This window comes from Ochotona princeps, chromosome 29 (genome assembly GCF_030435755.1).
Source record: "Ochotona princeps isolate mOchPri1 chromosome 29, mOchPri1.hap1, whole genome shotgun sequence".
NCBI classification, from domain to species: domain Eukaryota; kingdom Metazoa; phylum Chordata; class Mammalia; order Lagomorpha; family Ochotonidae; genus Ochotona; species Ochotona princeps.
In genome coordinates this window covers 3404843-3419140 of record NC_080860.1, presented here as the reverse complement: position 1 = coordinate 3419140, position 14298 = coordinate 3404843, and the positions used below count along the sequence as shown (strand labels likewise).

Below are 14298 nucleotides of genomic sequence, written 5' to 3'. Positions count from 1 at the left end.
AAGTGTGAGCAGGAGACGCACCCAATTGCCCAGTACAGTGTTACCAGTCTGGAATACCACAGGCTCTGTGGCCCCAGGAGCCCTCCCTCACTCTGGCAGGGACTGTGGAGGTGTGGCCACCTGGGAATGCAGCCCAGCAGTCTCTGACAAGACTCAACAGATTCAACACTCCTTTGCTGGAGGCACTTTCCGGTGTGCGTCAAGTGGAGACCCAGCCTCCTGTGGGAGTGTGCTGTGGCCCCATTCCTGACGGCCTGCACTGAGCTGCCACCAGGCGTCTGTTCGCAAAGTGTGCATCCAGAAACACGCACGGGGAGTCACCCCTCACATCGCCTGCTCCTGGCTGGACTTGCCACACCCATAGACCCTGTCCACACCTGGGGGGCATCTGGTACCCCCATGGGAGCTGGCAACAACGGGCAGGAACACAGGTGCTTGTGGGGCTGGCGGGGCAAGATGGGCGCAGGTGTGTCAAGCACCCCCAGTCAGCAGCCACAGACTCGCCAGCTCCAAGGGCAAGCCCGGTGCCAGCTATGGCCTGGAGGGGGTGCTGGGCCGAGGTGGGGCTGTCCACTGCAGGTGGGATGTGGCCAGGTGCCAGTGCTGGGAAAGCGCGGGACTCACTTCCCACTGTAGATGCGCTCCTGCTCTGAGAAGAACTGACAGCGACCTCGATGGTACATGTGCTCCCCACACACAAACAAGTTTCCACAGAATGGTCACTTGGCTATGGGGGCTCAACCCAGGGAGCACGGTGTGGCGGGGACAGAGCACGCGCTGCAGCTGCACTTGCAGGATGTTGTGAGGGGGCTCTGCTCACAAATGACTCAGCATCCCATGTTCTCGGGGGTCCTGTGCCGCCTGACCGTGACTATCACACAGACATGACATGCTGTGACCATCAGGGGCCAGGGGAGTGACATGCTGCGACTCTTGGGGGCAAGGGGAGCGATCCCCCTTGGGTGGTGGGTAATGGAGAGGGAACACGGCTCCAGAATGTTCTGTTAGGCTCTGTGATTCAGTGTGCGTGTCCAGATCACAGCCATTTGCCACACTCTGCACTTACGATCCAAGTCCTTGCTTCATACATGTGCTCAGCATGCGCGCACATGGGGCACAAGATGCTGTAATTCTGTCTCTGCCCTCCACCAGGCTTGCGACCCAGCAGCCTCGGCTTCCTCATCCACCAGCTGAGGGTAACAACACCGAGCAGCCGGCAGACACGTGGGTGCCGGCTGGGACTGCACTGATGTGGGGTGGCGGTTTGCTGTGAATCAAGGCTCACAGGGAGCAGGGACACCGCGTGCCTGAGGAGCAGCCCACAGGGAGTGCATTGTCATCTCATAAGCACAACTTACTCATGTTGCAAACCAGTGTACAGGAGGGACTGAAGCAGGTGAGTGGGACAGGGGACACAGCTGCGCCTGCACCCCCTGGAGAGGGAAGGCAGCAGTAACGGGCAGGGAGCTGGGGAAATGGGTCCTTCTCCACCTGGCCAGGCAATCCAGACAACCATAAGGTCTAAACACTGGCCAGCCTGGGCAGCTGCACCTGTTTTGCCGATCTGGGCCTAGGGGTTGCACGGCCAGGGGAGGGAGCCGGAGGAGGGTGGTGTCGGGGCCCCCGTGGCCTCTCCCATTGAGGGCCCCAAGTACACCAAGCACAGTCCACTTAGGATTGGGCTGCGCGGAACTTGAACCACGTCCAGCCGGAGGGCGTGGCAGCCACAGACCACGCCCCGGAGAGGCCACACCCACCCACAGCCCGCCCCCTCCGGGCTCTGTAGCCTTGGGGCCCCGCTGCCGGAAGTCCGCCAAGAAGGAGCGCTTTCTCTGAGACACTCCGGGGGACACGGCGGGATAGACCTGGACACTCCGCTGGACCTGGACCGCCGCTGACCTCAGGCTCGGGCGGCTCCCGTGCTGTGCTGCCGAGGCGGACGTTATGGCCGCGCCGGAGCTCCGGCGACGCTTCTGCTGCTGCACCTGCTTCTGCACCGAGAACCTGTACGTGGCACGCTACCGGCTGCACGTGCGCTTCCAGGACGAGCAGCAGCTGCGCCGGGACTACGGCGCGGTGAGTGGCCAGCGGGCGGACCGTTAGCCCCGGAGAGATAGGAGGTGCCGGGAGCCCCGCTCGGTGCTCGGCTAGGCCGGACACGCTCGCTGCCCGCAGGTGCTGCGCGGCCGGGGCTGTGTGGGCGCCGAGGACTTCCAGCAACTGTTGGCCGAGGTAACGTCCTGCGCCTCTCTGTGGCCTCAGGCACGTCCAGCACCTGCCCCTGGGATGCCCCTCCATCCTCCTGCCCCTGGGGTGCTCCCCCCACCCTCCTCGCCACCCCCAGGGTCTGACACCTATAGGACCCTGACTTCCAGCACCTGCCCTGGGTGCTCACCTCCCCCTTGCCACCCCCGGTGTCTGACACCCCCAAATGGGAGGCGGGAGCTACTTGCCCAAGGCCCCTCAGTAGGTGGGGCTGAGGCTGCCCCGCCCCCAGCACCCCTCTTTCTGGGGAGGCTGTGGCTGGTCGGTAGAGGGGGGCACTTTTTCCTCTATGGGACTCCATAGAGGATGTCACTCCATTCCCCTACTGGAGTGGTCCAGGGGCCCTCATCGCAGCCCGGCTGGGGGCTTCTAGCAGAACCCCTTGCGGCCAACATACAGGGGGCTTGATCTGGCTTTCGGGGGGGCCCGCTCCCCCACATCCTTGCCCCCAGCTCCAGCAGGAGGTGGAAAGGCGCCGGCGGCAGGCACAGGAGTCTGCTGTCAGGAAAGCCCTCATCTCCAGCCGCTACCAACCAGCGCGACCTGATGTCTACAATGTGCTGCAGGTGCCAGGCAGGGTGCCCGGGGGCAGGGGAGCGCCTGCCGGGAGGGCGGCACCCTGAGCTCGGGGCTGTGTTCCCTCTGCCCTCCAGGAGGCCTCCCTGGCACCTGAGTTACTGGCTGCAGTCCGGTACAGTGCCTCCCTGGGCGCTAGCCTGGAGGGCCTTCTCCAGCGGCTGGAGACTGTGTCCGGTGAGGTCTTGGGCCTGGGGAATGTAGATTAGGACAAAGGAAACCAGCAGGAGCTGGAAGGTCCAGGGGGCCCCTGGGAGTCACTTGTGCCTGCCCACAGGGTCTGCAGGCCTGGGACAGCGGGTTCCTCCCCCAGGACGCCAAGGCAGGGACTGCTCAGTTAAGAGGTGTTCCGGTTTCCACTCCCTGCCAGCCTTTGCCCATGGCCTGGCTGGAAAGCGCACCCCAACTGAATCGTTGGGGTGCAGATCTGGGGGAGGCCATGCAGACAGAGCCTTAAGTTGGCGCTGATGCAGCGGCCTGACTTCCTGGGGGAGGAGCAAGATGGCCAGCGGGACACATTGCCGCTGGGGCAAATGGGGGAGCTGCCCAGGCCCCCCTGCACGGTTCCCCGCCCACCGAGCACCTCTCCCTCCCCAGAGAGCAAGCGCATCTACCGGGTTCCCGTGTTGGCCGCTCCCTTCTGCCGAGCCCTGCTGCAGGAGCTGGAGCACTTCGAGCAGTCGGACTTGCCTAAGGGCAGGCCCAACAGCATGAACAACTACGGGGTGAGGCCTGGCCGGGGCTGGCTGCTGGGCCCTGGGGGCGGGGCTGGTGTTGGTACTCCGGGATGCCCTGGTGGGAAACCCTGTCCCGCTGTCCTCTTCCCAGCTTTAGAGGCCCCACTGGTCAGCAGCTGAGCCCAGGGCCTCCCTCCCAGGTGCTGCTGCGGGAGCTGGGCCTGGACGAGCCGCTGGTCACTCCGCTGCGGGAGCGCTTCCTGCAGCCGCTGACTGCCCTGCTGTACCCGGACTGCGGCGGGGGCCGGCTGGACAGCCACCGCGCCTTCGTGGTCAAGTACGCCCTGGGCCAGGACCGTGAGCTGGGCTGCCACTATGACAACGCCGAGCTCACACTCAACGTGGCCCTGGGCAAGGACTTCACCGGGGGCGCCCTGTACTTCGGGGAGCTGGTGGAGGTGAGCGTGGGCGCCCCGCGGGCAGGCTCCCTCCCGTGGCCGGCCAGCCCTGAGCCCCGCCGCCCCTGCAGGCGCCCGCCGGCCCGGAGCCCCTGGAGGTGCAGCATGTGGTGGGCCAGGGGCTGCTGCACCGCGGCGCGCAGCTGCACGGAGCCCGGCCGCTGGGCAGCGGCGAGCGCTGGAACCTGGTCATCTGGCTGCGGGCGTCGGCCGTGCGCAACCGCCGGTGCCCCATGTGCCGCCGCCGGCCCGAGCTGGCGGACGCCGAGGACTTCGGCGACGGCTTCACGCGCGAGGAGCCCGCCGTGCTGGACGTGTGCGCGCTGACCTGAGCAGGCGGAAATAAAGCGCCCGGCCTACCGGGCACCGCGAACCACAGCGAACCGGCTCTGCGTCCTTGTGGGGCGGCCGTCCAGGTCCGGAGTGACCGCCCGACCTCGGGGCCTGGCCTGGAAGAGCTGTGGGGAAACGGAGAGGCCCCGGCTGGCGGCCGCTGCCTTACTGGCGAGGGAGCCTCTGGCTGAGGGAGCGACGGGCGGGCGTGGGGAACTGGGGAGCTGGGGTGCTCGGGAGCTGGGGAGCTGGGGTGCTCGGGAGCTGGGGTGCGCGGGGAGCTGGGGTGCTCGGGAGCTGGGGTGCTCGGGAGCTGGGGTGCGTGGGGAGCCGGGGTGCTCGGGTGCTCTGGAGCTGGGGTGCGCGGGGAGCTGGGGTGCTGGGGGACCCGCTGCCTGAGGAGCTGGGCGCGGAACCTGTGTCTGCCGGACCCAAAGTGCCAGGGCTTGGCTTCCCAGCCGGAAGGCCTCCCCAGCACCACCCAGGCCGGAAGCGCAGGCGTACTGCGGGGACGGGCCGCTCGGCTGTGGCGGCGGGAGCGGAGCAGCCCCGGACCCTAGGGGGGTGAGGGTGCACACGGGACGGGGATCCTGGGGAGTGCGTGGGACAGGGACAGTAGTTGGGGTTGAGCGCGGGACAGGGACCCTGGGCTGGGGGTGAGTGCAGGGATGGGGACCCTCGGGGTGAGCGCGGGACAGGGACCCTGGGGTGGGATTGAGCGCGGGGGACGGGACCCTGGGGGTGAGCATGGGACAGGGACCCTGGGGTGGGGTGCACGCGGGACGAGAACCCTGGGGGGGGGGGTGTGAACGCGGGATTGGGACCCTGGGGGTGAGCGTGGGACAGGAACCCTGGGTTGGGGTTGAGTGCAGGACGGGACCCTGGGTTGGGGTGAGCGCGGGGATGGGGACCCTGGGTGGGGGCGAGCATAAGGATGGGGCGGGGCCCTTAAAGGGGACTTGGAGGACAGGTTCAAGCCCCTCTGCCCCTCGCAGCCCGCTCACCATGGCTCACATGGGTTCCCACAAGCGATCGAGGAGTCGCAGTCGGTCCAGGGGACGAGGGGCGAAGAAGAGGAGGAAGAAGGACAGTTCCTCTGGGTCCCGAAGTCGCAGGGCTGAGTGCACCAGTGTTTCGGGTAAGGACCCGTGGGGGAGAGGGCTAGGGGAGCAGCTGGGGAGCGGGTCTGGGGTCACACCCTGCAGCTGTCTCTTTTCTTCTCCAGCCTCGCCTTCCCCCAAACTCCCAGGGAGAAGCAGGCACAAGGCACAGCGGAGACCACGCCGCAGCTCGTCCTCCTCCAGCTCGTCCACCTCTTCCAGCTCGTCCAGCTCCTCATCCTCCTCTTCCTCTTCCTCGAGCCGGGGCCGGAAGAAGCGGGGGAAGCACAAGAAGAGGAAGAAGAAGAGGAGGAGGAAGAAGAAGCTGAAGAAGTTGGAGGCACAGTCGGCTGAGGCCCTGCCCGGGCCCTCGCTGGATCAGTGGCACCATGCGGCTGGGGATGGCCCAGGTACGGGAGGCCTGGCCTGCGGGAGGACAAGGATGCCTCCCTGCCCGGGGTGCCTCCCACTCCCGTCTCTCCCTGCAGTCCTGACAGACGAGCAGAAGTCCCGCATCCAGGCCATGAAGCCCATGACCAAGGAGGAGTGGGACGCACGGCAGAGCGTCATCCGCAGGGTGCTGGACCCCGAGACCGGGCGCACCAGGTGAGGGCACCATGGCTGCTCTGTGTCCCTCAGGGCATCCCCTGTGTCTCAGGCCTGCCGGGAGCTGTGGCTGAGCTGGCTGATGGCTCCCACCCCCGCCCTCAGGCTCATTAAGGGAGATGGCGAGGTCCTGGAGGAGATCGTCACCAAAGAGCGGCACAGAGAGATCAACAAGGTTGGTGCTGCCCCCCCTGTGCCCCGGGCCAGCCCCAGTACTGCCCCTGACACCCCTCCCCTGCCGCTTTCCTTCCCAGCAAGCCACGCGAGGGGACGGCCTGGCCTTCCAGATGCGAGCTGGGCTGCTTCCCTGAGGGCCCACTGGCCACACTGCCCTGATGCAGGCCTGAGGGGCCAGTGTCTAGCTAGAGCATGGGTCCCTGACAGTAAACGTGTCCTGGCTGGAGCTGCTTGCCTGGTTGTTTTTGTGTGGTGGGTAGGTGGGGCAGGTGCCACTTAATTTCTGGAGAAAACGGCCGCTGGACCTTTGGGGATGGCATGGATGTCCCCCTGCTCATCCTGTACCACCTCTCCCCTGCCGAAATCCTGAGCTGGAGAGGCCTGGGGAGAAGATGCTGCCAGTGCAATCCCAGGCCAACCAGCACCCCTGTGGCGGCTGCTGTGGAGCCCTGCGCTGTGCCCGTCACTGTGCCCTGCTGGCCTCGCTGACCAGCCCGCCTCCCCTGCCATGCCCGCGGCGCAGTGCAGTCATGAGACCCCAGGGAAGCCTTCTGCTCCTTTAATCGGTGTAACAGACAGTGATGTGATACAGAACACACTGAGGCGCGAGGAGATGGGCAGAGTGAGGGCAGGACACTGTGCTTGCATGCTCTGTCACACACACACACACACACACACACACACACACAGATGGCGGGGCCAACAGGGAGGCTGCAGACAAGTGGGTGGCAGCTCAGACGAGCCAGAAAGCGGCAGGATCTCTGCCGACTTCCCCCTTCAAGGTTGGAGGAGGCAGATGGTCAGATCTGGGGTTCGGGGTGCAGGTGGGAGTGGGGCTAAGGCTTCTACTCTAACAGGCCAGGGATGGGGTGGCAGTCAGCTAGGCCTGCCTTACCCTTTGGTTATGACTGGCCGGGCCCGAACGCCAAGGCTCAGCACCCGGCGCTGTAAACATTTTTGGTATTTTTCAAGGACTCTGCCCTCCCTCTCTCAGTTTCTGAGAAATGGGTGCTTCCTCGAGAGAATGTGCCAGAAGGAATCTTAAGGGCGGCAGCAAGCAGACCTGGATACAGAAAAGACTTGAGTGGGGAGGGTGGGCTGCCCCTCACCGTCTATGGCTGAGGGCCACTGGGAGAGGCCCAGAAACTATTGCTGTTGTCCTTGGCATGGCTGCGGCCGAGTGGGCAGGCGGGGAGCACAGAGCCGGGGTAGGAGGTGGCTCCTGGGGACAGGCCACCCCGGTGCCTGCAGGGCCTTCTTGCACCAGGCGGCCTCCTGGGCCTTTATTGTAGGCGGCTGAGACTCGCAGGTGCTTCTCTGGATGGTTGGTCACCGGGGCGGCAGGCAACACTGGGGGAGGGGGAGGCGCTGGCCACAGGCCTTCAGCAGGGTGGTGATTGTCGGGCTGGCACCTCCTGTGGGAGTGGGGTGCCTCCTGTGGGAGTGGGGCACATATGTATTGCACTTTTACTGCAACAGTTACATGGGAACTTGGTCCATAGAGTAGTCCACACTTGAAACAACAGAACGCAACATCTTAAATAGGAACAAACCCTGAAGGCTCCTGCTCCAGGCGGCTTTCTCTGCACAAAATAAATAGCTCTCCCTCTGTATAGACCTGCTTCTGCACAACATTTACACGTCCCAGGGGCTGTACATATCTACACACGGGGAGGGATGGCCCTTCTGTGCACTGCCCCTGGGAGCCCAAGGGCGGGACCAGGCTGGTGGCAGCGTCTGGGGTGGGGGCAGCCTGGTCCCTGGTGCTGGAGGGGGTTGGATGCCAAGCTCCTTGCCAGGGGGAGATTGAGTCTCACTGCCCACCCTTGGGCTAACCAAGCTAGCTGTGGCTTCTCGGCTTCAGCATTGGATGGGAACTGGCATTAAAAAGATCTAGGGGTATGCCTCCCCACCCACCCACCTCAGAGTAGAAACCCATTGGGGTTAAAGGGAGTGGGTGAGGCTGGGAGCCCACACTCCAGGGTTCCCCGGGACCCAGAACCAGGCTGGACTTGGTCACAGTGCTGGGTGTTGTGTGGAGGGGCTGCGTTTGGGACTGAAAGAGTTAAGAAAAGGAAGCAGCCAAGGGTTGCTCATTTAAAAAAACCTCATAGAAATCAGACTGAGATGTAGAAAGGTAGAAACGCTGGCGGGCCGGTCGGAGGGCTGCAGCACGGGGCCTCAGCCACTGGCAGGGCAAGGACAAGGAGGGCAGGCCCCAGCCAGACCCTGTGGCCCGGGACTGGGCTGTGCCCAGGGCTTCAGAATGCCAGCAGGTCCACATCTGGGCCAGGCTCCTGGTAGGTAGGCGCACCGTCAGGGGTCTGGGCAGCCAGGTGGGGCTGCATAAATGAAGATATGGCCTTTCTCTCCTGCTCGCATGAGGGCCCACTGCACTGGAACATTCCGTGGGGTAGTCGGTCCCGTGCCCGCATAGACGGAGGCGTTTTCATGCACGGCTTTCATGCATGTCAAGAAGTCTACAGCCAGCGGTGGTGTTGGGTCTCTGCTCTCGGAATCCAGTGCAGAATCCATGAGGTTAAACAGTTGAGTGACTCGCGTCAACAAGAAACAGGCTGTGCCCCAGCTGGAGCCATTACCGGGTGTTGGGGAGTGGTGGAGGGAGGGTGAGTCGGAGGACAAGGAGGTGGTAGACTGGAGCCGGGCCCACACCTGGCACCAGGTGCTGAAGGTCAGTGCAGGGCTGGAGGTCCAGGAGTGCCTCCTAGGCCAGTCTTGAGTGAGGAGCCCTAGTCCTCCCTGGTCATCCTGGGGCTGGCTGTCCTTGGACCCGAGAACAAGGCAGGGCTGGGAGGACTGTGTGGTGTGGCCTGTGTCCTCCATGGGGGTCCTGGGCAAGCCTGTTACCCTGGCACCCTGGCCTAGCACCGTGGGAGCCGCAGCGCCTCACGGACGAGCTCTACTTGGGGCCCGCGGTTGTCCCTGGCTCGAGCCGGCCGGCCATGGTGCGGCCCCAGCAGCTGGCTGCCATGCTCATGCTGCGCTGGCCCCGCTGCTCGCTGTCCACCTGGCTCTGCGTCCGCTCGTGTCGGTGGCTGGCCCCACCAGGCTGGGCCGAGATAGTACGCAACAAGTGGTTCCGGGAGCGCAGGAAGTCACCTTGGCCGGGCAAGCCAAAGCTGCCCTTGCGCAGTGCCACCCTGGTGGCTGTGTTGCGGGCTGGCCGTGCCCGGTGGTTGTACTTGAGCTGGGCCAGGTGGGCTGCATAGCCGTCCGTGATGAACTGCAGGGGAGGAGCAGTGAGCAGGGTGGGTTGTCGTGAAGTGGGCAGAACTCTGGAGCCAGCTATCTGCCTGGGTCCCTGCCCTCCTGCCCGCTCACCTGGCACTGCTGCTGCAGCTTCTTGGTGGGCCGGCCCACGATGTATATCTGCATGGGTGACAGGCTGATGGAGCTGTAGACCGCCACGTCCTTGGTGGAGCCATAGGCCGCGTGCACACGCAGGTGCAGCTGTGGACAAGACCGGTGTGGGGGTGGGCATGGTGCCCCCAGCCCACCTTTACTGCTGCCCCTTGCCCAGCCCTCCAGCCCTGGGACCCCACCTCAGAGATGAGCAGCTTCAGGAAGTTGGCTTTGTGCCGCAGCGGATCGTGCACCAGGCCGTCGCAGAAGGACACCACGCCATGGGGGAAGTTGTGCTGGGCCAGCCATGCCACCACCCGCTGCTTCTGCATGTCGGGTCGGCCCGTCACATAGATGATGAGGTAGCCCAGGTCCTGCCAGTGCCTGTGGGGGAGAGGAGGGCCTTGTGTCCCAAGGGCTTTCCTAAGTCCTGCCCGGCCAGTCCCCACCTGGGTGGTGGCAGGTTGTATTTCTGACAGCAGTGGCAGTGCAGTTGAGGGAGGCCATGGTTAACCATCATGGGGGTTTGCATTTGGCCAGACACATGGTCCTTTGTAGGGACCTAACAGCCACCCTCTCCACTCCAGGTGAGCAGGGAACCTGCCCATAGGGGCCTCCGGTGTCCCCCTGTAGGTCCCCACCAGGCACAGAGGGGCCTCCAGTGTCCCCAGTGGGACCTCACCACCCCACACACCTGGCCTGCAAGAGGCTTTTGTTCCTGAACCCACCCAGCAGGTGGCAGCCTCACTGTACCACCAAAACCACTCACCGTACCACATCCACGGCCCCGGCCCGCACTTTGGGGTCACTGCCCATGATGGACACGCTGGCAGCAAAGGAACCATCAATGCTGAAGACCACGAACTCTGTGCCCTTGGGCAACACAGTGATGTAGCTGTCGGCAAAGGTGTGGTCCCCCCTAGCCAGCAGGACACTGGGGGTCAGAACCAGCCACGGCTCCTCCTTCCGACCCCCAGTGTCCCCATTGGAGGGCATACCTGACCACCATCTTGATGGGGTAGACGCCCACGCCCAGGCGGTGTGTCTCAGGGATGGTGTAGGAGACACGTCCGCTGCTATTGGTCACCAGTGTGTCCAGGTACAGCCACTCACCCGAGGGCGGTTGCGTCATGATGTGCACATCCACCTGGGGGTCCAGGCAGGCCAGTCATGGGCTGTGCTGCAGCCAGAGGGAGGCAGGGGACTCCTTGGGGCCCTGTGTCCCTACCTTCTCCCCAGTCAGGGTCACCATATCCAGGGGCCCATACATGAACCGGCCTGTCACCACCTGGGGGCCGTCCTCATTGGCGATGGCATCATTGATCCGGTGGTTGGCTGCCACGTTCTGGGTGGGAGAGGTGGAGTACAGGCAATTAGGCCTGGGGTAGGGGATGCCCGGGACCTGCTGGGCTGAGCTCAGGTTCCCATGAGCCCAGATCCAGGTCCGGCTCTTGTCCCATTGAGACATGTGACTGCCTGGCTGTGGAGAAGTGACAAAGCTGCCATGTACCCCCTCAGGGCCATGTGGGGCCCACAGCCAGCCTGCCTCCCGGGCACCACGAGTTCTTCATCTGTAACAGGGCGGGGGAGTAAGGGTGTGGTTCCTGCACATGGCATCGTGGAGGCATCCCATAATGGAGTGCTGGTGCAAGTTCCAGCTGCTCCACTTCCTATCCAGCTCTTTGTGCTAATGTGCCTGAGAAGACAGCAGAAGATGGTCCCTGTCACCCCTGTGGGATACCAGGATGGAGCTCCTGGCACCTGGCTTCGGCCTGGACCAGCCCTACTCATTGCAGCCATTTGGGGAATGAAGCAGGTGCAGGATCTCTTTCTGTTGCTCTGCCTTTCAGACAAGCAGAGGAACAGGCAACAGGACAGCAGTGCCAGGCCTGGGCCTGGAGGACCCCTCACCCGCAGCTTCACGTGGGTTCTCTTGCGCTGCCACTTCTCTCTGGGCTTTGAGGGCGTGAAGACTGACACCTCTTTGCCGTCCAGCTCCAAGACACTGGGACTGTCATGCCTCATGACCTGGGCCGGGAGTGGGATGGAGGCTATGGGGCAGGCTCAAGCCTGGGGCTGCTCGTGCTGGCAGGCCCCAGAAGCCAGCACAAGCGGACACCACTGAACCCCCATATCCCTCACCTGCGCCCTCTCTCAATCTGTCCACCCCCCCAGTCATCCCAACATCCTGGAGCCAGAACTTGACCCAGGGCAAGGACTCCTCTGTCAGGCTGACAGTGAGGTCTGCCGGCCGGCGGGGGCAGGGGCCCTCCACCATCCCCTCATCTACGAAACGAGGCCGTTTGGGGCCCTCGGTGGAGGCTTGGGTGTTACACAGGTACCTGTCTCAGCAGGAAGGAGACCACATCCGTTGACTCCCAGTAGCTGGCGTGGAAGAGGTGGGGCAGGGCCACGGTGGGGAAGGCTGTGAGGGCATCGGGGCAGTATAGGGCGTAGTCGATCCGCTTCTGGCCCCACCACTTGGCAGCGACTGCCGGGAAGGGGAGCTGTGATTATGTGGGAACCTGGGCAGGACCCCCTTCCCGCCAAGGGCCACCCAGGCCCAGGCCCATTCAGCTTCAGCTTCAACTAAAGCAAAGCTTCCCACAGGCAGGTGGCAGAGGAAAGCAGGGATGGGGGTGGAGAGGCCAGGACAGGTTGGCTGGCTGTGGTGGCAGGAGCTGTCCCTGTGTGGCTGTGGCCCTCCCTCAGCGCTCCCCAGCAAAGGGATTGCCCCGGCAAGCCCTGGAGGCAGCAGGCCAATTGGTTAGGAATATGGAGGGTGGAGGTGCCTGGTGAACCACATCTCCTCTCTCGCTCAGTTCTGCCTGCAGTCCATGGGACGGGATGGGAGGCTCTGTGGCTTCCTTGGTCCTCCCACGGACTCTCCAGTTCTATAGGGACCCCTGACCCTCAGCCAATGGCAACCACTCTGGCTCCCTCCCCAGATGTCCCAGCTCCCTGAGGGGCCTCGGCATGGGTTTGAGTGGGCAGGGACTGGCCGTGAGTTGATGAGGCGTGCCTGGAAGCAGTGAGTGACCCAAGTTAGAGGGGAGGGTGTGAGTGGAGGTCAGTACCTTCTTCGATGTTCCCGTCAGGGAGGTGGGGGGGCTTCTCCGGGCTGGGGCTGGCCTGCCTGGCCCGAGGGTGGGGCCTGGGGGTGTTTGGGGGTTGGGAGGGCAGGGCAAGCAGGGACAGGCGCCTGACGCTTGGGGTGTGGCTGAGCGACACAGGGGCCTCTGAGAAGCAAGAACAAGGAGACGGGGGACGGCTCAGCCACTCTGAGGGCCACCGCTCCTGCCAGGGAGAGAGCTAGGAGCCCTGGGAAAACAGGATTCTCCTCAAACAAGGACACGACTGTTGGACCGCCAGTACAGGATGGGAGTTGGTCTGTGCTGTGCTTCTTGCTGCTGGAGGCTTCCCAGTGGGAAGGACCCACAAGAGGCTGAGCTGGCTCCTGGAGCCCTTCTGATAAGGCTGTGTCTCCCAACCTGGGCACCGCCAGCACTGCCAACCTGGTGCTATGAGGTGCTGGGCAAGCACCCCTGTCCCTTACCCACATCCTGCCAGACACACAGCCTGTCCCATAGAGACGGCCCGGGCAAGGGTGGGGCAGGCGGGGGAAGCAGTGCGGCGGGCAAGGAGGACACGGAACTTACTTTGAGCGATGCTGGATGCTGTGTAGCTCTCGGCCATGCCTGAAACCTGGCTGGCGATGCTGATCTCACTGGCCCGCCGGAAGCCACGACCTGCGGGGGCTGTGGTGGGTGAGGAGGGGGCCACGTGCTCTTGGAAGACTGTGTTGTGGGCCTGGAGGGCTTCGGCTGCAGGTGGACAGGGACCAGGGGCTCAGTGAGACCAGACCAGCCCAGCCTCCGGCAGGTAGTCAGCATGCTGGGGTGTAGCATGCACCTAGGCTGGGAGGGGCCACACCAGGGCCGAGGCGGGGGGAGAACAGACAGCACGCAGACAGGCACAAAGGGCAGGGGCAAGATGCCGGGCTCCCAACCTCCTGGCCACCACCTTCTACTCTCAGCTTTTCTAGCTGCCCAGGGGGCAGCAGTGCTGGCTGCCCCCTGGGATTGAGGCAACTGACCACCACAGAGGCCTGGGGCAGCTTTGTCCCTTGCTCACAGGCTGTGTGGAGTGGCCGGGGTCAAGAGCAGGCGCTGAGGGCTCTAACCAGGTTCCCTGGGCAGGAATGAGGCCAGGGCAGAGCCAGTCCTGGGAGGTGGGTGTGGCTGGGGGAGGGAAGGAGCAGGACCTAGGGGATCCCGTCCCTTGCTGGGACCCAAGACGTCTCCAGGTGCGGGGTGCCCGGGCTGGCTCACTGCCTCACTCTAGCCTCACAGAGGGTGCTGCGGTGCTGTGCATCCAGGCCAGTTCCCTGAGACCTGCCTGCCTAGGTCACGGTCCTCGACACCAAGGTCCTACCAATTCCGAGTGGCCAAAGAGGGCGTGTGTGCATGTGCGTGGGGGGGTCCCTGAGCCAGCGAAGCAGACATCACCAGTGGGAGTTACACACACTCAGCACAGCCCGGGCTCTGGCGTGGCCCGTCTTGCCCGGTGAGCGCGGGAACGGGGATACTGGTTTCCAGGAAGCCATCCCCGTGGGGGAGAGGGGCCAGGGGGCCGCCCTCCAGGACCAGCTCGGGGTTTCTCTGCACGGTTTCGACTGGAGGCAGATGGGAGAGAACAGAGGACAAGAACAGACACTCCTGTGGGCCGTTCCACAGGTGCAAC

The 14298-nt window shown here is 64.3% G+C and overlaps 2 protein-coding genes across 14 annotated transcripts in view; one reads left to right on the top strand and one right to left on the bottom strand.

Annotated features, from left to right (window-relative positions):
• Positions 1–1914: 1914 nt before the first annotated feature.
• Positions 1915–6418, top strand: OGFOD2 (2-oxoglutarate and iron dependent oxygenase domain containing 2). Of its 4 annotated transcripts, XM_058656769.1 has the most exons (8): positions 1915–2076; positions 2176–2232; positions 2718–2831; positions 2919–3018; positions 3439–3566; positions 3719–3976; positions 5305–5447; positions 5535–5665. In XM_058656769.1, the coding sequence occupies exons 1-7, from the start codon at positions 1945–1947 to the stop codon at positions 5428–5430; spliced, it is 915 nt and encodes a 304-aa protein (XP_058512752.1). In that variant the 5' UTR covers positions 1915–1944; the 3' UTR covers positions 5431–5447; positions 5535–5665. The 4 variants fall into 4 exon arrangements, with proteins under 4 accessions (XP_058512752.1, XP_004595462.2, XP_058512753.1 ...); XM_004595405.2 differs by lacking the exons at positions 5305–5447; positions 5535–5665 and adding an exon at positions 4048–4352; XM_058656770.1 differs by lacking the exons at positions 1915–2076; positions 2176–2232; positions 2718–2831; positions 2919–3018; positions 3439–3566 and adding exons at positions 5898–6015; positions 6121–6190; positions 6270–6418 and having other exon boundaries at positions 3754–3976; positions 5535–5819.
• A 2661-nt stretch (positions 6419–9079) lies between these two features.
• Positions 9080–14298, bottom strand: part of PITPNM2 (phosphatidylinositol transfer protein membrane associated 2) — a 122542-nt gene continuing 117323 nt past the window's right edge. For 5 of the 10 annotated variants that reach the window (XM_058656924.1, XM_058656925.1, XM_058656926.1 and 2 more), the window contains 11 exons: positions 14081–14230; positions 13215–13379; positions 12633–12794; positions 11898–12046; positions 11467–11583; positions 10784–10900; positions 10554–10702; positions 10325–10474; positions 9756–9939; positions 9535–9663; positions 9080–9436 (listed from right to left, as the gene is read on the bottom strand). In XM_058656924.1, coding sequence (XP_058512907.1) covers positions 9113–9436; positions 9535–9663; positions 9756–9939; positions 10325–10474; positions 10554–10702; positions 10784–10900; positions 11467–11583; positions 11898–12046; positions 12633–12794; positions 13215–13379; positions 14081–14230 — 1796 coding nt within the window. In that variant the 3' untranslated portion in view covers positions 9080–9112. Of the gene's footprint in view, positions 9437–9534; positions 9664–9755; positions 9940–10324; positions 10475–10553; positions 10703–10783; positions 10901–11466; positions 11584–11897; positions 12047–12632; positions 12795–13214; positions 13380–14080; positions 14231–14298 lie in introns of those variants that run through there. The other 5 variants (XM_058656930.1, XM_058656931.1, XM_058656932.1 and 2 more) reach the window with 5 other exon arrangements.

Bases quoted from the DNA above. Each gene is read 5' to 3' on its own strand.
- OGFOD2 (XM_004595405.2), top strand. From the start codon at position 1,945: ATGGCCGCGCCGGAGCTCCGGCGACGCTTCTGCTGCTGCACCTGCTTC. The intron at 3,019-3,438 runs GTGAGGTCTTGG...CTCCCTCCCCAG, and splicing joins GCGGCTGGAGACTGTGTCCG to AGAGCAAGCGCATCTACCGG. The intron at 3,567-3,718 runs GTGAGGCCTGGC...CCTCCCTCCCAG, and splicing joins ACAGCATGAACAACTACGGG to GTGCTGCTGCGGGAGCTGGG.